Genomic DNA, 23,329 nt, shown 5'->3' with positions numbered 1-23,329 from the left:
ACCTACCTAATACAAATGTGGAGATTAAATGAGATAATATATATAAAAATGTCTGGTACATAAATGGTCAGTAAGTGTTGCCTATCATTACTAGAACTATTATTATAGTTATTTTGTATAGTAGACTACAAGATCTATACAACTACAATAATGTTGATCATGATTCTGTCACGTTCTAATGGCTCAAATGGGCCACTAAAGTTAATTTATGAGTATGTCAATATATGCTGGGACCCAGTAGATTATATAAATGCATTCTTTCTCTGCCTAACAGTTCCGTGGAAAAAGGGCACTTTGCTAAAATAAAGACTTAAGGCATTTTAAAATGTATTTAAAAAACACTTACTTAGATATTATTAGCCTCAACAACCAGAAGCTGCACAAATACTCAAATAAGTCATAAATGTAACTGACGTGTACATGATGTAAAGAGGGAAAAAGGAAGACCTTAATGAACGTTTAAAAAATTCTAAGAAACCAAGGTTCCCTTTCTAATCATGAAGTCAGACAGACACCAGGTCTTTTCATATTAAAGAAACTGTAAACTTCTTTCTCTGTACTCACAGATGCTGTTCTGTGATAAGAATAAAAAGACCAGCAAAGAAAAATGTAGTCGAAGTCTAAGGAAGCATCAACTAGATTGGACTTAACAGTACGTAAGGTCACAGACAGCAACATATGCCCGGACTTAAAGGGTGGCATAAAAGATGTGTCCCAACTATAACTTACATAATTTAGAGGTGAAAACGCTTGAAATCTAAGATTGAGATCTGCTTTCATGACAGAAGCAGCATCGATGTTTAAAACTGACTGGTGGGGCTTCCCTGGTGGCGCAGTGGTTGAGAGTCCCCCTGCTGATGCAGGGAACACGGGTTCGTGCCCCGGTCCGGGAAGATCCCACATGCCACGGAGCGGCTAGGCCCGTGAGCCATGGCCGCTGAGCCTGCGCGGCCGGAGCCTGTGCTCCGCAATGGGAGAGGCCACAACAGTGAGAGGCCCGCGTACCGCAAAAAAAAAAAAAAAAAAAGGAAAAAAAAAACCTGACTGGTAACATCAATCTTACACTCCACCGTGGCCAGCACTTTTCTACTGAATCCTGCCCAACATCCAGCATCATTCAAGCTGGAGAACCATTAGACTGCCAGCTCTCTCTGAAGCTTAGAAGAAAGGATCTGGATACTAAAAAGTGGAATAATGCAGGCAATTCAATGCAGAGGAGCTGCAACTGAGAACATGGGGAGTCTGAATGTCTCTGCAGAAAAGTGCCAGGGGCTTCACAAGTGTCAGCAGCCCACCAAGATGATGGGAAGGACTAGTACAAACTGGCCCTGGCAAAGGCAGGGTTAAAAAAAGATTTCTTTCTTAATATCTACTGATCGAAAGTATTCCCCATCTGTTGTTTATTGGAGAAGTCAAATTAAACAAATTGTGTGATGTGAAATAAAAAAGCTCAAGAAAAAATCTACTGGAGAGATTCATTTTCCTGTCTCTTCTAATTTAATTACATTCGTTCAGGTAAAAATAAAGTGTTCTAACACTAGAATTACATGTCCCAAGGGATCAGAGGTTGCTAGCACCTCCCCTTACCTGGCTCCACTGTGATTACCATGCCAGGCTGCAGAGGGAGGGAGCGGGGCATGTCTGGAGTGTCGTGGACATCCATCCCCAGGTAATGGCCAACATGATGCGGGCAGTATTTTCGAGCAGCCTGGAAAAGATATTACCTCAGTGTTATTAGAGCAATGACCCCTTAAGGGGAAAGTTGGGCATCTATAACGCCATGAGATATGTGTTAACACTGACCCCCTGCCCCCAGTTCTGCCACTTGTTTCACCTATCCTCGGGCTAATGCTTAAGAGACTTGAAAACTGCCACCTCTTGTATGCAATTCTGCCAACAGCATTCTAACTAATCCACATTTCTATGCTTACAATTTAATATACTACACACATGCTAACTGGGGTAAGCCCAGTAATGACTACGGCAAATGAAAATCTCTTTTCTTGGGGGAGGGAAGATAATTGTGTTAGAATAGTTCTCTTTTCAATGTTCGCATGTCCCTCTTAGGAAGGCTACTCTGGAGACTCTAAGTATCTCACAGCAACTTGTGGAGTAGGTATGAAACACCATGTAACACAGTAATTATTAGGCATTTACTAGCTTGGATATTTCTATCCGTTGATTAAAGATTTGTTGGCATGAACAGGAGGAATTTATAGCTTTTTTCCTATTGATAAAAGAAACCCTGGCAGCCTAAACTTGGAGCTAGGAGATGCCTTACTGGTCTGTTTCGTTTGACCACCTGGCATGGTCGCATACCATTTAATTTAAAGCTGAGGCTTTAAATTTTTACTGAACACCATCACATTTTGGATGCAGATGAAATTCACTAAACATGGCAACTGAGGATATTGTTAAAAGTCTCAACAATGTTACTGAAGGAAGAAACACCCTCCCCTTCGACCTCTACCTTTTCAAAATCACTACAAAAGAATTAAGAGTTAACCTCTCCTCCGTTTTATGTCCTCTTCCACCCTGTCTGTACCAGACTTCATTTTGTTTTCTGAATTCTGAGCTAGTTACACAGTATGCAATGAACCAGATGTGCTGCCATCTTCTGGTAGAAATAAGTATTGCACCTTTTGCTTTAATCCATGTTCAAAAAAAGTCCCTGTTACTGGTGAAGAATCACCAACACCATTTCTAAATCTAATTAGTTTTACGTAGGATAAAAACTAAGCAGCATGTCAGGTGTTCTTAAGAAATCGGGTCAAAGGAAGTGAAGTACCTTGAAGGCATTATTTTCCTTAATGTTCTTCACGATCCCCAACTCTTTAAGCTTCTGTCCTATCAGTGTTAGCATCATGCTGTAGATGTTATCCAAGCTTGTTCCAGGGGAGCAGAGGGTCAGACAATCTTTCTGGACTTCTAGAACAGCTTCATAGAGTTCTGCCTGAGGTGCCGTGAACCTGGGGACAGGAAAACCCAAGAACTCGAATTTGGAACTCTCTGATATTGTAGGAAGTTTGCTTCTAAGTTTGATTAGAAAAACTCCAAGGCAATGATGATGGGGCATTGTTGATATTTAGTCAGTACCAGTATATCATTAATGACAGGACCTCAATCATGCCTAGATGCTCAACAGGAAGAGCAATAACCCTTAAAGCTGGGGCAGCAACAACAATCTTTCCTTCAAACGGTCAGCTGACAGACACGGGGTGAGGTTAAAAGATGCACCCAGCCATGAATGCAGTCAGAGGGCCAGATCAGGCTTACTCTTGATCCTCTCCATTTTTTTTTTTTTACCATTAAAAAAACACAAACAAAAACCAACCAAACAAAAAAAAAACAGAGCCTAAGGATCCACTTATAGGCAAAGCAGATGTCATGGGATAAACTAATCAATACTTTGGCTATGGGACTTCCCTGGTGGCGCAGTGGTTAAGAATCTGCATGCCAATGCAGGGGACATGGGTTTGAGCCTGGTCTGCGAAGACCCCACATGCCGCGGAGCAATTAAACCCACATGCCACAACTACTGAGCCTGCACTCTAGAGCCCGCGAGCCACAACTACTGAGTCCGCCTGCCGCAGCTACTGAAGCCCATGCACCTTGAGCCCGTGCTCTGCAACAAGAGAAGCCACCGCAAATGAGAAGCCCGAGCACTGCAACGAAAACTAGCTCCCGCTTGCCGCAACTAGAGAAAGCCCGCACACAGCAACCTGAAGACCCAACGCAGCCAAAAATAAAGTAAAATAATTTATAAAATAAGTAAATAAAATGTATTTGTTTTAAAAAAAATACTTTGGCTACTAATAACTTAGTAGTTTCCAGGTGTCCTTAGTATAATAATTTCTTCGTCAGTAATGGGGAAAAATGAGGGAAAAATACCAAGCTCGGGTGGTATATGATATGTGTTTTTAACACATTTTTTAAAAAATTAACTTATTTTTGACTGCGTTGGGTCTTCGTTGCTGCATGCGGGCTTTCTCTGAGTTGTGGCAAATGGGGGCTACTCTTCTCTGTGGTGTGTGGGCTTCTCACTGCGGTGGCTTCTCTTACTGCTGAGCACGGGATCTAGGTGCTTGGGCTCAGTAGTCGTGGCGCACGGGCTTAGTTGCTCTGCGGCATGTGGGATCTTCCCAGACCAGGGCTCGAACCCATGTCCTCTGCATTGGCAGGCAGATTCTTAACCACTGTGCTACCAGGGAAGTCCCTATACATTGTTGATGGAATTGTAAATTAGTACAGCCAGTTAAATCAAAGGCCTTAGAGGTGCTCATAAAATTTAAGTTTGTAATTCTGCTCTAAGAAGCCATCCTGACAAAATATTTGAAATTCAAAAAAAGCTGAATATACAAAAATGTTCACTGTGATTTTAAAAATAATTATAATTATAAATGTCCCCTAATAAGAATGGTTAAAGTCAGCAAGGTAATGCTATAATGAAAACCTACACACCCATCTCCCAGGTTCAGCCATTATTAACACTGTTATGTTTGTCATTGATGAGTATAAACATGCTCCACCCCATCTCAGTATTACTAAACATTTTTTAACAATTCTTTTTCTAATGTAAATTTTATATACACTGAAATGTACAAATATGAGCTCTACAATTCTGACAAATGGATGTGCTGGTGGTGATGAAGCTGGGGACACTGAACCCCTAAATTCTGCTGAGTCATCTTTGCTAGGAGAAGCAGCTCTTCTACCCCAGTCTGAGGAGGCCAACCCTGTTTTGACTGAGAACCTACAGGTATCTCCCCAGAGGCAGCTGCCTTGGTAGTTGCTTCTAGACCCACAACTAGACGTTACTCCCAGCAGGTCCCAAAAAGTTAGGTACAAAGTGTGACCCATGATGAGATGCACTATAATCCAAAAAGAACTGCACGATTTTTCCTATTTATATAGACAAAAATCTGGGAATATGTATAGAAATGGATGTTCATGTGTGGGCTAATGGTGGAAGGAACATAAAGTTGGATCAGGCTGAATTTATTGATAGGGGTCCACTAAGGAGAGATTCTGGATTCAATGCTGAAGCTTGAGGGCTCAGAAAGGCTCTAACGGTTTATTTGGTTGGTTGGCTGAAACATGGATCAAAAGGTAGCCTGCACTAAATGAATTCAAATACCAGAACTACTTTGCTATGTTGGAGAAAGAATTCTGCCTCAAGACTGCAACATCAGCTTTTGCTTGAGTTTCCAGCCTGCAGTTCTGCCCTCTGAAATTCAGAAATGCTAATCCCCATGATCACATGAGCCAGTTCTTTAAAATCAATCGATCATCAACCAACCTACCTACCTACATATGCATACATACATAATATATCCCACTGGCTGTTTCTCTGGAGAACTGAGATTCAGATCCATATCCCTATGACACAGAACATTGCCATCCCCCTCGTGGAAGTTCCTGTCTATTTCTAATCAACACCCCTACCTCGAGAGGGAAACACTGTTCTGATTATTTTCACCTTAGTTTTGCCTATTCTAGCATGTCATATAAATGGAATCAGACAATATGTACTCTTTTGTGTTGAACTTCCTTCATTAAGAATAATGTCCATGGTGTTATTTTGATCAGTAGTTTGTTCCCTGTTTATTGCTGAGTGGTATTCCATTGTATGAATAGTCCACAATTTGTGTATTCATTCTCTTGCTGATGGACATTTAGGTCATTTCCAGTTTTTGGCTACTGTGAATAAAACTGTTATGAATATTATTGTACAAGTCTTTTTGTTCCTGTTGCACTGCACCACTGCCAACACTTGGTATGGTTGGTCTCTTTAATTTCAACCATTCTAGTGGATGTGTAGAGGTTTAACATGCATTTTCCTCAATGACTAACAACGATGAATACACATATTTGTTCACATATTATCTCATTATCCTTTTGATATCTGTAGGACTTATTGTGATATCCTCTTTCCTGATCACACAGCTCCAGCAGATTCATGGGAGTAATGTTCTTTAAGTTCCCACCTAACGATCTGTACCCTTTATAGCTGAAAGTTTCTTTTGCTGCAGATAAAATCTTTGGCTCACACTTTTGTTCTCTGAGCATCTTCAATACGTTACGTTATTTTCTTCTTTCATAAAGCTTGGCTTTTGAAAAGTCTGATAACAGTCTAGTTTCCTTTCCTTCCTTTCCTCTTTTTTTCTAAGTCCCCAAAAGAATTTTTCTTTTCCTTGCAGGTTCAGAATTTTACTAGACTATGTCTTGGTGTTGTTTTTTCCTGGGCTGATATTCTCAGGTACGCAGTGTGCTCTTTCTAAGGTAGTTTCAATATTTTTTTTTCAGGAAAATTTTAAATTATAGTTTTTAGTATTTGTTCTGTTCCCTTGCTTTGGTTTTCTTCTTCAGGGCTTCCTTCATGTGTATGTTCTAACTCTTTGCCTATTTTTAAAATTTTTAAAAAATTTTTGGCTGTGTTGGGTCTTTGTTGCTGCACACGGGCTTTCTCTAGTTGCAACAAGCGGGGGCTACTCTTCGTTGCGGTGCGTGGGCTTCTCATTTGTGGTGGCTTCTCTTGTTGCAGAGCACGGTCTCTAGGTGTGTGGGCTGCAGTAGTTGTGGCGCTCAGGCTCAGTAGTGTGGCTCGTGGGCTTTAGAGAACAGGCTCAGTAGCTGTGGTGCATGGGCTTGGTTGCTCTGCGGCATGTGGGATCTTCCCGGACCAGGGCTCGAACCCGTGTCCCCTGCATTGGCAGGCAGATTTTTTTTTTTTAATTGGTTTGATTTCTTTTTTTAAAAATAAATTTATTTATTTATTTTTGGCTGTGTTGGGTCTTCGTTGCTGCACATGGGCTTTCTCTAGTTGCGGGGAGCAGGGGCTACTCTTCTTTGCGGTGCACGGGCTTCTCATTGTGGTGGCTCCTCTTGTTGCAGAGCACGGGCCCTAGAGCGCAGGCTCGGTAGTTGTGGCACACGGGCTTCGTTGCTCCGTGGCATGTGGGATCTTCCCGGACCAGGGCTCAAACCCATGTCCCCTGCATTGGCAGGTGGATTTTTAACCAGTGTGCCACCAGGGAAGCCCAGCAGGCAGATTCTTAACCACTGTGCCACCAGGGAAGCCCCTGAAATGATTTTAAATTTATTTCTAATTCTTTTCTGAGTTTGTCACTCCATTACCAAGATTTTCTAATTCTGATATATGTTGTTTTTTCATGTTTTGAATGATTTGCTTTAAAAATTTTTAGCTTGTTTTAAAACAAAAGGGCATTGTTTTGATCTATTTTGTAGTCATGTCTTTCTGGCATGCTTTCATTTCTGTAGGGATGTTATTCTGCTCCTTATTCTCCTTTTGCTTTTAATAACTTTTTATGAGATTTAACCTAGAAGCTTTTTTTTTTTTTGGCCGTGTTGGGCAGCATGCAGGGTCTTAGTTCCCTGACAAGGGATCAAACCTGAGCCCCCTACAGTGGAAGCATGGAGTCTTAACCACTGGACCTCCAGGGAAGTCCCCTAGATGCTTTTTTAATTGCTTATTTTATATGAAATTAATTTCCTGTACTTTTAGAATAAGGCAGGATTTATAAAAGATTTAACTTCAGAGTGTAATCTTCTGTTGTTTTGGTGTAGTGGTAAAAAACAAGGCAGCTTGTTTCAGATCTTTCCTTAGTTCTCCCTCACTTTGGTTTTATTTATTTATTTGCTGCACTGCATGGCCCTTGGGATCTTTTCCCCCCGACCAGGGATTGAACCCGGGCCAAGGCAGTGAAAGTGCCAAATCCTAACTACTGGACTGCCAAGGGACTCCCTTTCCCCCCTCTTTGATTTGGATCATCTCATTCTTTCCTCTCTTTAGTTCCTAACCTGCTCAATTTCTGTTCTACTTCTAGCAGTTTACCTTAAGTGTGAGCCCCTGTCTTAGAAGGGAGCCCAGCACCTTCAGACTTTCTTGGGCCACTGGATTGGCAAATCCTTCCCGTTTTCAGCTTCTGTTCTGAAATTGGCTCATTATCCTGACTGTGAATAGCTGTTGGTTATTTTGGGGTTCTCCTGTTTTCAGGTCTGTCAGTTAGCCTCCCCCACCATTGCTGCTTCCTTCTCCTTCCACACAGATACTGATACCACCCAGGTCTTCTGGTTGTACATAGTATGTTAATAACTGTTCGTATTTTGAGATTTTAAGGATACCCCATTACCTGGTGTTTGGGATACCAGTCACTACCTAGTTGTTCTATTCTTATTTGAAAATTTGGAAAGACTGAAAAACTATTATTTGCTGCCATCTCTCCAGAATCCCTGATTTTTTTTATAGTTTTTGGTTTCTTACTGAGACTCTCTATCTGTTCACACATTACACTTATATCTTCATTTAACTCCTTGAGCACAGCTATTGTTAGCTGCCTTAAAGTCCTCATCTGCTAATTGTAACATAAGGGTTATTTAGGATCTGCTTTTATTGACTATAATTTTATTGATTATGGGTCACATTTTCCTGATTCTTATGTCTAATGATTTTTTAAAATGAACAGTAGAAGTTATGAATGATACAATGTAGAGATTCTAAAATTCTGTTATGTTCTTCTGAAGAGTGATTTTGTTAACTTGGCTGGATTCAAACTGCAAGCTCTGCTCTTAGTGGGAAGTAACTAAAGTCTCTGCTCAGTCCATTCAAATTCTGGCTGCCAGTATTTTGCTGAGCCTCCTGGGATCTCACCCTAGAATATAATGTAGTGATCAGCCAAGGATTTTGGAATATTTTATATGCAAATTTTGGACCTCACCCTTTTTTGCAGTACCCTCTCTTTCAGGATTTCCCATCTTTCTGGTTCCTTGCTAGTATCTAATTCTGTCCTTTGACACCTCAGGCCAACTAGGCTGTGGCTTCTTGCTGCCCAAGCTGTGTGAATTGGGGAGTTCCCTCAAGCAAAATACTCTAACCACTTAGATCTAACCCATTATAGCTCTTCTTTCAAGGACAGACTTATGCTGCTATTTCTACAGGCTTTTAGGAAGCTTTCTAGTGCCTTTAAATACTTGTTTTTAATATTTTGTCCAGATTCTATAATTGTTATCGGAGGGTTAATCTGGCCAAACTATTCTACCATAACCTAAATATTATCTTTGTACTCAGAAAATAAAAACTTAAATTTGTTTTCAAAAAATGTGTGTGCGCACATGTTAACTAGGTGTTTTTAGGTGCCTGATCCTTGATATGATGAATAAAAAACAGTCTTAGAAAATAATCAGGAGCTTTGTAACAGCAGTTAATGTGTGCTAGAGGGAACCTGTATATTTCTTTAGTTCTTTATTCCAAATATACCCATATTCTAACTCATACTCCTAAGAAGCAGAGGGATCTTTGGAAGCCCTACCTGCCATTGACAGGCCAGGTACGAGTGATGTCACTCACATAGCAAGAAGACTCACAACCTCCATCCAGAAGCACCATTTCCCCATCCTGGAACAAAAGTAAGACAGGTAAAAGTAGGTGACTTAATGACTGTCAGTTCTTTCTTCTTCTAATTTAAACTCTTCATGCCTTTCATTTTATAAAAAACAAAACAAAACAAAAACTCTACTTTAAAGGAGACTAATCATCTCTAGTTCCTTCTCACAAGAAATAGTGTCTAAGTTTTTCATATGAATTCACACTGGCTCAAGAAAGATGGCACTGTAGAGTGGTTAAGTGCATTGGCTCTGGAACCAGAGTGCTGGAGTTTGAATTACTAGGTGTAAGCATTAGCATTTATGATTTATTAACATCATAAATATTACCATTATCACTATTAATTAAAAAAATCCTATATAGGTTGTTATCCAGGGCCTTTATTCAAATATAATTACCCGTAACCATTTAACTTTAGAATATCACTTTCCCTTCTGCTCTCCATCAAAATACATGTGGGGGGAAAACAAACAAACCAACCAACCCCAAACAAAAACCAAACCAAAAAAACCAAAAAACTTTGGGTACATCTCCCTTCTACTACTTGTCATGTTATACTGACATTTTCTATTTATGCCCTTGAAGACAGGCCATATCTTATTCATATCTAAATAAGCACAGAACTTGGCACATGGTAGAATAATGGTCAAATAATTACATATATAATAATGGCAAGAAGAATGAATGTGGTTTTTGTTTCTGGAAACATGACAGAATAAATTTTAGGTAACAACTAGATCCTGGACAAAAATATATTTTATGAAATGTTGACATTACATCATATAAGAGACATCTTAAAGACTTTTTTTCTTGAATAAAAACAACCCAGAGGGGCTTCCCTGGTGGTGCGGTGGTTGAGAGTCCGCCTGCCGATGCCGGGGACGACACGGTTCGTGCCCCGGTCTGGGAAGATCCCACATGCCATGGAGCGGCTGGGCCCGTGAGCCATGGCCGCTGAGCCTGCGCGTCCAGAGCCTGTGCTCCGCAATGGGAGAGGCCACAACAGTGAGAGGCCCGCATAACGCAAAAAAAAAAAAAAAAATCAACCCAGAACTGAAACTAGAGCTGAGTAGTGATAAGGTAAGTGTTACAGTATATAGGAAAGAAGGAGTTGCAAAGTGGGGAAGATGAAGTGGAGATTCCTGCATTAACCCAGGACACTCACAGGGGATAATAGGGCCCCAGGTCATTAGGACCCACTTCACTCTGGCAAAAGCATATGCAAATAACATTTAGAGGAAATAGCGCCCAAATTTGGGATTGCATAATTTCCCCAAAATAACAAGCAAATATGAGCTCACAACCAAAGGCTGTCAAGCACACAAGGCAGTAGGTCACTGTGAGTGAGAGTCAGCAGGAACAACAAATACCAAATTTAGATCTTCCAGAATTCCACACAATGGAGTTATGAGATACAGAATTGCTATTATGAAATGTTTAAAGGGATAAAAAATGGAATCACAAAGGATAACAAGCAACAAGAGACAACTGAGAATAACTGTGGATTTGAAGGGAACCAAATGGAAATAAAAACAACTGCTGAAATAAAATACTCAGTGTATGGCTGAAGTAGTAGGTTAGACAAATGAAGAGAAAATTTAGTTTCCTGGAAGACAGACCTACAAAAATCCCCTAGAGTATGACACAGACAGACAAGGCAAATGTAAACATGAAAGAAACATTAGCTATTGAAAACAGAAAAGAGGTTTAACATACATCTAATTGAAGACCTTGAAGGAGTGAACAGAGAGAATGTAGGAGAGATGATATCTGGAGAAATAATGTCTGAGAATTTCCTAGAACTGATGAAGACATGAATCTACAGATTCAGGAAGCAGAGGTATCATAATGAGGACATGTAAAAATAAATTTGTATTTAGATATATAATAAAACTGAGAAATACCAAAGAAAAAGATATCTTAATGCAGCAAAAGCAAAAAGAAATCTCATAAAGGAATGATAATTATTATACTTTAAAATCAGCAACACTGAAAGTCAGAAGAAAGGAGTATAATCTATTAAAATTGATGACTGAAAATAACTGTCAATCTAGGATGGTTTTCCTCAGCACAGCCATCTTTCAAGAATGAGAATGAAATAAAGATGTTTTGGCTAAACAAAAGTAGAAAAAGTTTATCAGCTACACACCTTCATCTAAAGGATGTTCTTCAGGTAGAAGGAAGGTGATCCCAGAAAGGCCATCTAAGATGCAAGAAGGAAAGATCAACATGCAGGTAAATCTAAACAAACTCTGTTAGAAGAGGGCTCTGCTTTGACCTATTCCTGACAGCTAGATGTAGCCGTGATGAGCTCAGAGGCAGAACCACAGGGCAGCCTGCTGTCTCTGACTAGATCTCTGCCAGATGCCTACCAGCCGGTCCATGACAGAGTCCTTCCAGATGCCCCAGCAGACCTCTGCATTTCTCACGGCTTCTTGATGACCCTGCCCGCTAAGTTGAAAAGTTTCAGATAACTGAAGCCAGACTATGACCTAGAAGTTTTTGACTATTTTCTCTTATTTCTTATTTAGGTCACTTTATCCAAAAATGGCAATATGTCTCTCTCCCTGTAAAGCTAGATTTGTGCTTATTCTCTAGTTTTTCAAGGATGAATACTATATTTAGGAATAGGTACACTGGTGGTAAAACTATGAAGAAAAACAAAAAAAAATGGTTAAAACAAAAGTCAAGATGGTAGGAGACAGAAAGGGAGATGTGCTTGAGATCGCCCAAGGGACTACTAAGGTATAAGCAATGATCTTCTTACCCTTGATGGTGAATACATGGCTGCTCATTTTATCATTATTATTTTAAACAGTATATTATATTTATTGTTTATAATATATGATAAATTTGTATTTAGAAATATAATAAAACTGAGAAATACCAAAGAAATAGAAATCTTAATGCAGCAAAAGCAAAAAGAAACAGTGGAATATAATGGAAAAAACACATGGAATATAATGAAAGTAAAATATTAATCCTTAAATAATTATAATTAGAACAGAAGAAAGGATGAATATTAATGAGTTTAGGGAATTCGCTGGTGGTCCAGTGGTTAGGATCCGGTGCTTTCACTGCAGGGGGCCCGGGTTTGATCCCTGGTCCAGGAACTAAGATCCTGTAAGCCATGTGGCATGGCCAGAAAAAAAGAGTTTAGCATCTAATTTAAGAAGTTTAGGGCTTCCCTGGTGGTGCAGTGGTTGAGAGTCCACCTGCGGATGCAGGGGACACGGGTTCGTGCCCCCGTCCGGGAAGATCCCACATGCCGCGGAGCGGCTGGGCCCGTGGGCCATGGCTGCTGAGCCTGCGCGTCTGGAGCCTGTGCTCCACAACGGGAGAGGCCACAACAGTGAGAGGCCCATGTACCACAAAAAAAAAAAAAAAAAAAAAAAAGCTTAAAAGAAGAACAAGAGAATAAACACAAAGAGTAGAAGAGTGAAATTAACAAAGGCCAGGGCACAGTGTGATGAGATAATAAACAAAGACAAAATAGCATTAATGATGTGCAAAGTTTTTTTTAGTATTTTTATTTATTTATTTTAAAAGTTATTATTTATTTAAGTTTTGGCTGTGTTGGGTCTTAGTTGCGGTATGCAGGATCTTCACTGAGGCATGCAGGAGAGAAGATGGTTTTAAAAAACTAATAAAAACCCACAAACCTCTGCTGAGATTTCTTTGCACAGATCTTAAGTATACAGAATTAAGTCTGTTTTGTCAAATGTATACACCCATGTAACCACACCCTCATGGCCTTACCCAGTCAACACCCCATCAGAAGCAACCACTGATATGATTTCTATCACCATAGATTAGTTTTGCTTATTTCAGAACTTCATATAAATAGAATCATATAGTTCGCAATTTTCTTGTGTCTGGCTTATTTATTCAGTGTAATGCTTTTGGGATCATTCATGCTGTTGGCAGTGCTGTAGTTTGCTCCTTTTTATCTCAAGGATATATCACATGGTAATTTCCATATCTAATATCCTGGTTATGGACCCCTGGACTATTATGAGTACACTTGCTATCAACATTCTTGTACAAGGCATTTTTTGGACATATGTTTTCATTTTTCTTGGAAAAATACCTAAAAAGAAACTGCTGGTTCATAGAGAATATGTATGTTTACTTTTAAAGAAACTGTCTATTAAGATTTATTAGAAAAGGGACTTTCCTGGTGGTGCAGTGGTTAAGAATCTGCCTGCCAATGCAGGGGACACAGGTTCGAGCCCTGGTCCGGGAAGATCCCACAGGCTGTGGTACAACTAAGCCTGCAAGCCACAACTACTGAGCCTGTGCTCTAGAGCCCACAAGTCACAACTACTGAGCCCTTGTGCCACAACTACTGAAGCCTGCATGCCTAGAGCCTGTGCTCCACAAGAGAAGCCACCGCAATGAGAAGCATGTGTATCACAACGAAGAGTAACCCCTGCTCGCCACAACTAGAGAAAGCCCACACACAGCAGCAAGGACCCAATGCAGCCAAAAATAAATAAATAAACAAACAAACAAATAAAGATATCAAGAATGTAAAAAGGTACATAAAGGGAAAACAAAACAAAAGAAAAAAAAGAATGTAAAAGGGTACATTACTACAAACACAAAAGATTAAAATGTAAGATAATACTACAATTTTAAAAAACTTAGACAAAATGGTACAAAAATATAATCTACCAAACTGTCTCCGGAAGAATGGAAATATAAACTGATAAAAACACTTCGGAAATGTCTGGCATTTTCTATGAAAGTTGCAAATGTGCATATCCTATGACCCAGCAATTCCATTATTAGGTGTCTCTTAGGCAACCTTGATAACTTACATACCATGAATAATGTACAAGAATGTTCACAGACATTGTTCATAATGGTAAAAACCTGGAGAATATATAAATATCCATCTATGGATATTTATCACATTAAGAAATTCAAACTGAGAAAATTTTATAATATTTATTCATTTAAAAATAACAATAAACCCACTAATTACATGCTAAAATAACATATTTAATGAAAATAACTATTTTTCTAAATAAAAATATTTAGTTAGAAAAGTGGCATTGTTTTACATTTTTGCAAATCTCTGTCTAGCACAGACAAAGAGAAGACAGCTGGAGTCTCATATTTGCTTCTGCATTCAAGTTGGTGTGATATTGCATGTCATAAGGCCTCTGGGATACGTACAGTTGAGAGAAAATAAGAGTGAAAAAGAGCACATAATATAATGTCTTAGCATTCTTATGAAAATATATTTAACTTCACAGACCATACTCTACCTGCTATTCTACACTCTAGCAATTACAATGAACAAACTACAGTGGCATACAACAATATACTGCTGTACAAAAGAAGACACAGACATAATATTTCAAATACATAAAGTTCAAACATGACCAAAACCAAATTATATAAACTACTTTATTAATTGTAAAATAAAAAGAAAAGCAAAGACATGATCACCATCAAAATTGGGAGAGTGTTACCCTATCAGGGAGAGAGGGAGTTATCACAGGGAGGGAAGGACCACATGGTGGAAAAGCTTCTTGGGGGTGGGGGGGGTCACAGTAATGTCCTATTTCAGGGGTTAAGTGTTTCCTGTAAAGGGCTAGACAATATTTATTTTGTGGACCGTACTGCCTCTGGTGCAACTACTCAACTCTGCCATGGGGTGGGGGGTGGGGGAGTGGAAACCACTGTGTTCCAATAAAGCTTTATTTAAAAAACAAAGTGGCAGGCTGGATTTCGCCCAGAGGGCTGTAGCTTGCCTACATGTTTTATTTCTTGACCTGGGTAACGGTCACATGGGTGTTAACTTTATAATTACCCATTAAACTATTCTTTTATGGTTTAAGTACTTTTCCAGTAGTTACATTTCACAATAAGAAATGTAAAATAAATAAATAAATAAAAATAAAAATAGAAAGCCTCAGTATATTAAAGAAATTGAATCATAGTTAAAAATCCCACAAAAGATATCTGGCCCAAATAATTCCACAGGAGAGTCCTACCCAATTTTCAAGAAACATTAATTCAAACCATTTTACAATATTAAAAAATAAACTATTCATTTTATGAGTTTAGTTTGACTTTGAAATGAAAACCATAAAGTCAGTATGAGAAAAATTATAAGACAATCTCATTCATGTACACAAATCAGAATATCCTAAACAACACATTAGCAAGTTGAAAGCAGTAATGCCAAAGATAAGAAAAGATGCTTAACTTCACTGGTAACTGAGGTAATGGAAATGAAGACCACAATGAGATACTGTTTTATTCCAACTAAAATAGCAAAAATTAAGAAGTCTGATAATATCAGGGGATGGAAAGGATGTGGTCAACAGAATTATACACTGCTGGTAGGAGTGTAAACAGATACAAATACCTGAGAAAAAATTTGTATTATCTTGTCATACTTGAGGTTAAAAGAAAAGTTTGAGTCCCCAAAACTACATATAGCAATATATGATTTTTATATATTTCATAAACAAGCAGAACTAATTAATATTGTTTGGGGAATCATGTCTATGTGATAAAACTATTGAAAAAATCAAGAGAATGACAAACAAAATTTAGGATACTGGTTAGTGACCTTTGGGAGGGAGGCAGTAGGGTGCCAGAGCATAAGGGTACGCACGCAGATGTAACATAATGGTAATGTTCTGGCTCTTGAGTTGACTCGTTGGTTCATGGGTATTCATTAAAAAAAATTATATTGTATAATTTATGTTTGCTATATTTATTTTTTGAATTTACTGTAAATTAAAGTAGATAATTAAAAATAGACTTAATAAAGGAATACACAATTCTTTACTTGTATAGTCACTTGGGGAGAAAACCATAAATATAAGTTCCCTCACAGCTAACAAGATAGTCGTAAAACCTGTCTGCTCCCAAAATATGCTTGGCCCACTGTTGCCACAAGTCCTTAGCAAAGGAGCTTTATCAAGTGAAATGAGCAGAGGCTTTAGACTAGAATAGTTGGCTCTGCACTAACGAGTTACCTAATTTTTTAGTTTATTTTCCTCATCTATTAAACAGGCATGTTAATAATTGTTCCTATCTCACAGTGCTAATGTGCAGATCAAATGAGATCATGTCTGTAAGGGATTTATAAATAGCAGTTAGTTTGTGAAAGCTGAAGGTTAGGGGACCATGAGGTTAGAGTTTACTAAGGCATCTGGACCCAGAGGAAGCAGCACTGAAGGGGGTCTGTGTACCTTGATGCGTTGATTGTTCTTCACATAGTGCAGAGTGTTTGACCGATTACCTCCAGCCACCACAGGTGGGTAGGCTAAGATGTCTGCACCACGGGCCCGGCATTCAAATTCGAACTGCAAAACAACAGCAAAGTACGACTGAAAGTCTGACTGAGATTTCCTCAGGGCAGCTCCAGCACAGGCTCTCTTCAACAGCCCATACCTCCATTCAAGTACTTATCTTAACAATGGAAAACTATTCGTCACATCTTTTTAACCAAACTATTATGCTGTAACTTCAGGCCATTTCTTTTATGCTCACCCCAATACTGTTATTCAACTCTATTATTAAATCTGTTCTTTTCTCCTGAGTGCTCTAAATTTCCTGTGATTTTCAAACTGTTAAGTCCAGAAGAGAACATGGAAAACCTATGATTGGGCTGAGTACAGAGAAACGGTCAGATACTTTACATGTTACTATTTGTTTTTTCTTATTTAGATCAACACTGAAATATGGCTTGCATTTTCAACAACAGCTCTAAATTACCAATTTCAACCTTTCAAATAGCTACCGACCTACATGCTCTGGAAGTGTGAAAAAGGATGCTAGGGAAATGGTAAATTCTACTAATTTCATTATATCCTAGGATGGAGCTGGAGACTGGTTCATATCTGCTACTATCTGCAACACCACCTCAGATTCTTTGCCTTTACATTACTTAAACAGTATTATTCTTCTTAACTCACACTTGCAAAAGTCTTTCCTTCTTTACCTGTTCTACTTCGCAATTTTCTCCATCTAATTGTAGCTCTACATATTTTAGACTCATCTAATAAATTACCACTGACATTTAAGAACCAAATCCTCTCCACTGATATCTTGCTCACTTCCATGAAAGCCAACTGGATGCCATATGCAAATCAATGAAATTACATTTGCGTCCAACAAAACTTTTCCAGCCATTTAATGCTCACCTTAGCATAAAGAAAGCCTTCCTCTACAGGGGCCTTACTGGCAAACATGGTCTCTATGAAAGCCTGCAAAAAGAATGAAGAATGAAAAGAACATAGTCTCATTTTAACTACGCTGCTTATTCAAATGTTCAAAATACTGGCGGTCAAACGAAAAGCACACTTCTCCCCAACTCTGTCAACCTGAAGTTATGGCTTTGTGGGCATCATAATACAGATTTCCAAAGGGGAAAATATTGCTTTCAGTAATAGGTGACTGATGACAGACTTAGTGGAAGGGCACCCAACCTACCCACTTAGAATATACATTGTATATTAGAATAAGCTACATGGAAACACATTTGACATTTACATTACAAAACGCTTCTACAGCCCTGGAATGTATGAAATTGTGGATTGACTGGTCCAGTCTACAGCAAGGTTTCCCAACCCTGGCACCATCAGCATTTTGGGCTAGATTATTCTTTGTTTGAGGGCTGTCCTGTTCAATGTAGGATGACAGTAGCATTTCCCAACTGTGATAATCAGATGTTGCCAAATGTCCCCTGGGGGACACAGAACTGCCCTCAGTTGAGAACCACCGGCCTATACTACCAATGTAAGTACTGTAATTCTCTATGTGTCATGTTTTCTACCTTTATAAACATACATGTTTATAATTCACCACTGTACCTTGTTCCAGAAAGGCTTCTGATTAGATTACATGGATACATAAAACACAAGATAGCATGAATTCATGGTAGAGTTAAAAAAAAGGCAGGCTTGAGAGGAATGATGCTAAACAAAACCAAACCAAAAAGAGGCATACCATAATGACCTTCACAACTACTATGGCTAATATGGACAGGCCACAAATTAATCTCTGAGTTTTCTAGCAGTCAATGTGAAAAGGGAAACTCTGTCGGCTATGTAATTTCCAGTGTCTGTGGGATAAAAATAAACCAGTTGCACAGGAATATGATTATATGATACTACAACTAGAAAGGAATTTCTCTCAAGTTGTTAAATGAAGTAATGAATTGAGGAAGAAATGTTTTTAATACCATTTTTTTTTTTTTTTTTTTTTTGCTGTACGCGGGCCTCTCACTGTTGTGGCCTCTCCCGTTGCGGAGCATAGGCTCCGGACGCGCAGGCCCAGCGGCCATGACTCACGGGCCCAGCTGCTCCGCGGCATGTGGGATCTTCCCGGACCAGGGCACGAACCCATGTCCCCTGCATCGGCAGGCGGACTCTCAACCACTGCGCCACCAGGGAAGCCCAATAACACTTCTTAATACAAGGTAACATCATCATAAAGCCCAAGAGAGGAAAAGCAACTGGGATGTAATGGGAATATCTGCATGGCCTGCTGCCTTTTCTCATTCTCATCTTTCTTCAGATGTCTCATCCTCAGAGAGGCCTTTCCTGACCACCCTATATCTAAATTAGCATTTTCCATCACACTTTATCCCCCTCCATTGCTTCATTTTTCCTCACAGTATTTAATTCCAGCTGACTATATATCATATATTTGTTTACTGTCTCTCCTCAGTAATGTATGTGGACTGAGGATAGGGACACAGGGACAGTCTGTTTTGCTCACCACTGTATCCTTAGAACCTAAAGCAGTGCCTGCCACCACAGGAGGTACTTAAAATAAATATCTGCTGAATGAATTAGCAATTAAAATTAGTCAGGGACTAATTAGGTGGTCCAGTGGCTAGGACTCCGAGTTTCCACTGCAGGGGGCACGGGTTCAATCCCTGGTTGGAGACAGGGGAACTAAGATCCCATCCCGCAAGCCATGAGGCACGGCCAAAAGGAAAGAAAATTAAAAAACACGACAGAAAAAAGGAAAAGTGTGGTAGTTCTACTGAGGCTCATACACTTTTTAGAAAAATATTTATTATTTTATTTATTTTGGCTGCGCCAGGTCTTAGTTGTGGCACGTGGGATCTTTGTTGAGGCATGCATGCAGGATCCAGTTCCCCGACCAGGGATCCAACCCGGGCCCCCTGCAGTGGGAACACGGAGTCTTACCCACTGGACCCACCAGGGAAGTCTTGAGGCTCATAAACTTAAAAGAGGGATTTGTCTTTTTGTTTATTTCCTTTCAAACTGTTAATGAATAGTACAGAGAATTTTTGAAGTCATGGCCCTTTTACACTGGTATGCAGACTAAACAAGATAGAAAACTTCCTTTTGCTTCATAGGTGGTCAAATGCCTGATTTTGCTTTACTTCTTTTTGTAATCAATGTGCTTCCTATGAATCCATTTCTTCACAGATGATTCCAGGTATATATGGTACGTGCTTCATGCCACCTATCCTCACTATGTGTGTGATACCTTTTCTGTAAAGACCAAGGGGCAAACTTTATGACTGCCACTTATTAGGTTGTCTTGTCACAATGTAGCCCACACTCCCAACTAACACTTAACTCTCTTACCTCACTAGGTGCTATTTATTTTTTTTAAAACTTTATTTATGTATTTACTATTTTTTAAAATTTTATTTATTTTCTGGTTGCGCTGGGTCTTTGTTGCTGCGCGCGGGCTTTCTCTAGTTGCGGCGAGCGGGGGTTACGCTTCATTGTGGTATGCGGGCTTCTCATTGCGGTGGCTTCTCTTGTTGCAGAGTACGGGCTCTAGGTGTGCAGGCTCCAGTAGTTGCAGCGTGTGGGCTCAGTAGTTGTGGCTCATGGGCTTTAGAGCACAGGCTCACTAGTTGTGGCGCATGGGCTTAGTTGCTCCGTGGCATGTGGGATCTTCCCAGACCAGGGATCAAACCCGTGTCCCCTGCGGTGGCAGGCGGATTCCTAACCACTGTGCCACCAGGGAAGTCCCACTAGGTGCTATTTAAATGTTTGTGTTCTGACTCTTTAAAAATGTAAAATGGGTTTTCTTTGCATTTCACCCTGTGCATCTCATAATCAGAGTACATCATGAATGGATACTGTATAGTTTATGGAGAAGGGAGAGTGGAATCATTCATTTCACGAATGATTTCATAAAGGTTTTGTGTGTGTGTCCCCATATGGGTGAGGTTAGAATAAGGAAACTGTGCCATATGGAAAGGAGGGGAAGGGCACTCAGGGCAGAGGGATGACACAGGACTGTGGCCCATCTCAGAGTTCAGGATGGCCAGCACATATGCTGGAACACATATGTCAGCACATATGTCAAGCACATATGGAGGAACAAGAAGAGATTAAGCTGGAAGGGTAGGTAGGAGGGGCCACACCATGAAAGGCCTTGCATGAGCATGTTGAAATGTAATCCTGAAAACAACAAGGAGCCACCCAGTTGTTTAAGTAGGAGAGGGACATCAGATTTATAAAGATCACTGCCATGGTAGAGGTATACTCAGGCAATAATGGAAGCAAATAGACAGCAAAGGGATAGTAGGTGTCCCACTGTGCTAGGCATAGGTCAAAATAACACAGCTTGGTATTTAAACCCAGGTCTGTTCTCTACTACACTATTCTGCCTCCCTAGGAGGGCACTTGTGGACTAGTTAATTAGATATAAGGGTTGGGGAGAAGCAATTATCTGGATAATTTCCATATTTCTATCTATGGTTGTTGGGTAAACACTGATATTATTAACCATGAGAAAGAATATAGGAGGAGAGTCAGGTTTGCTGGAGGGAGAGCACAAGTTTAGATACTTACAGGAAATTCAGGGAGAGATGTCCAGGAGGCAGGATATGCGTTCAGCCACAGGAGAGATCAGACCTGGAGAAAGTCTGATTCCCACCCCACTTTTCCTTCTGCCCAAATATTCTAGCAATTCTCTGTCTGTAAACATTACTTAACTCTAATGGCAAGGTCCTTTACTTATTTTAAACCAAATCAGAGTGCCACACAGTCCAACTGATTAGTATCACATAGGCAAAATTATATTTGGCTTGCCCCCCAAAAGAAGGGAAATTTTTGTTTGGGCTAAGCCACAGAAATATAGCATAACTATTCTTTTTTGTTGTTTTGGGGTTTTTGTTTTTGCTTTTCTTACCATAACTTTTCTTAAGGAAACTATTTTGTCCAAATATCCAAAAATCTTACAGAAACATTCTAGATTAGAATTGGGAATACTGAGGGAATAAAAATCACTGACAGCTAGAAATTGTTTATTAAGAAAAATAAGGCCAGGACTTCCCTGGTGGCACAGTGGTTAAGAATCCGCCTGCCAATGCAGGGGACACGGGTTCGATCCCTGGTCCGGGAAGATCCCACATGCCACGGAGCATCTAAGCCCATGCACCATGACTACTGAGCCTGTGCTCTAGAGCCCACAAGCCACAACTACTGAAGTCCATGCGCCTAGAGCCCGTGCTCCGCAACAAGAGAAGCCACCGCAATGAGAAGCCTGCGCACCGCAATGAAGAGTAGCCCCTGCTCGCCACAACTAGAGAAAGCCCGCAGGCAGCAACGAAGACCCAATGAGCCAAAAATTAAATAAATAAATAAATAAAATTAAAAAAATCCTCTTTGGATTTCTTAAAAAAAAAAAAAAAGAAAGAAAGAAAAATAAGGCCAAATTCCATCTCCCTGTCTGTTGTCATTACTGAATTGGTAGATAAAGGGAATACCACAGACTTAATACTTCTAAATTGTAGGACAATACTTAAAATAGTCTCTCAGGATAACTATGTGAGGACAAGTGACAGAAGTTGTGGGTCAGAATACTCCTAGGTAGATTTAAAACTGATTTTACACCTTATTCAAAGACATCTGATCATTGGACTGATATCAATTCCTCTGGAGCCCTTAACATTATCCCACAGATCTAGTCTTAGTTCTTCTTCCTTATTTTAAAAATCAGTGATTGCAGGAAGACAAAGACATACGCTTATCACATTTATAATTAGCTATAAGTAGTCTTTGCTGGTCTGGTTGTGGCAAGAGCACTGGACACTGTACTGGAAGGACACTGACAAACTACAGCACAGAGGAGGGTTACCAAAATAAGGGAAAATATAACAAATGAGGAATAGTTAAGGAAAACAAGTTTTCACTTTGGAAAGACTAAGGTAGAACACAGGAAAGCAGCCTTCAAATATCTGTGTGCTGTTCTGCTGTGAGGTTAATTCCAGCAGGTCTGGAATTAGCCTGAGCTGTTTTGCTAAAGTTCCCACTCGGCACTGATCCTGGTCAAAGTCTGAAATATGCTGGTTAACAGCGTTGAGAAGAGTTTCCAAGCACTTTGTTATCAGCTTGTCAGTACTGATAACAGTTAGATTAATGGTTTGTACTTGGTCTCCCTGGCACCTCTGAAGGGCTATGCTGCTTCATAGCAGGAATATGCTAATGTGACCAAAACCCAAAAATCCCTAGCTGAGATTCCATCTGGGGCTCCCTGGTTCCAAGGTGTTCTGTGCATGCATCTGTGGTTCCTGAGCCAGAGAAAATGTACCATGCCCGGTCCTAAGGGAGGACAACAGAAGTCTGCACCCAGCTTCTCTGGACCTGGCTGTGAGACAGCCATTGGGTGTGACAGGTATTCTTACATTAATGCTGTTGCTATACTGTACCCTTCTTCTGTACTAACTGTAGACTTGTAAGCACTGTCACTGAGTCTTCTTTAACAACTGACCTGTTTAACTGCCATAGTTAGTACAGTTGGCATCTAATTCATTCATTCATTTTTTAAACCTGAGATGAAATTCACATTACATAAAATTAACCAATAAAAGTGAACAATTCAGTGGCATTTACTATATTCACAATGTTGTGTAGCCATCACCTTTACCTAGTTCAAAAACATTGTCATCACCCC

At 39.8% G+C, this 23,329-nt stretch overlaps 1 protein-coding gene across 2 annotated transcripts in view; it reads right to left on the bottom strand.

The window, feature by feature from the left end:
* XPNPEP3 (X-prolyl aminopeptidase 3) overlaps positions 1 to 23,329 on the bottom strand; it is a 60,211-nt gene that overhangs the window by 3,988 nt on the left and 32,894 nt on the right. Inside the window, exons 5-9 of one of the 2 annotated variants that reach the window (XM_004279518.4) lie at positions 17,578 to 17,640; positions 16,624 to 16,737; positions 9,330 to 9,415; positions 2,789 to 2,969; positions 1,588 to 1,708 (exon numbers count right to left, since the gene is read on the bottom strand). In XM_004279518.4, coding sequence (XP_004279566.1) covers positions 1,588 to 1,708; positions 2,789 to 2,969; positions 9,330 to 9,415; positions 16,624 to 16,737; positions 17,578 to 17,640 — 565 coding nt within the window. The remainder of the gene's footprint in view (positions 1 to 1,587; positions 1,709 to 2,788; positions 2,970 to 9,329; positions 9,416 to 16,623; positions 16,738 to 17,577; positions 17,641 to 23,329) is intronic. The other variant, XM_033405112.2, reaches the window with a different exon arrangement.

The sequence above is a fragment of the Orcinus orca genome, chromosome 11, assembly GCF_937001465.1.
Source record: "Orcinus orca chromosome 11, mOrcOrc1.1, whole genome shotgun sequence".
NCBI classification, from domain to species: Eukaryota; Metazoa; Chordata; class Mammalia; order Artiodactyla; family Delphinidae; genus Orcinus; species Orcinus orca.
This window is presented reverse-complemented; position numbering and strand designations above follow the sequence as displayed.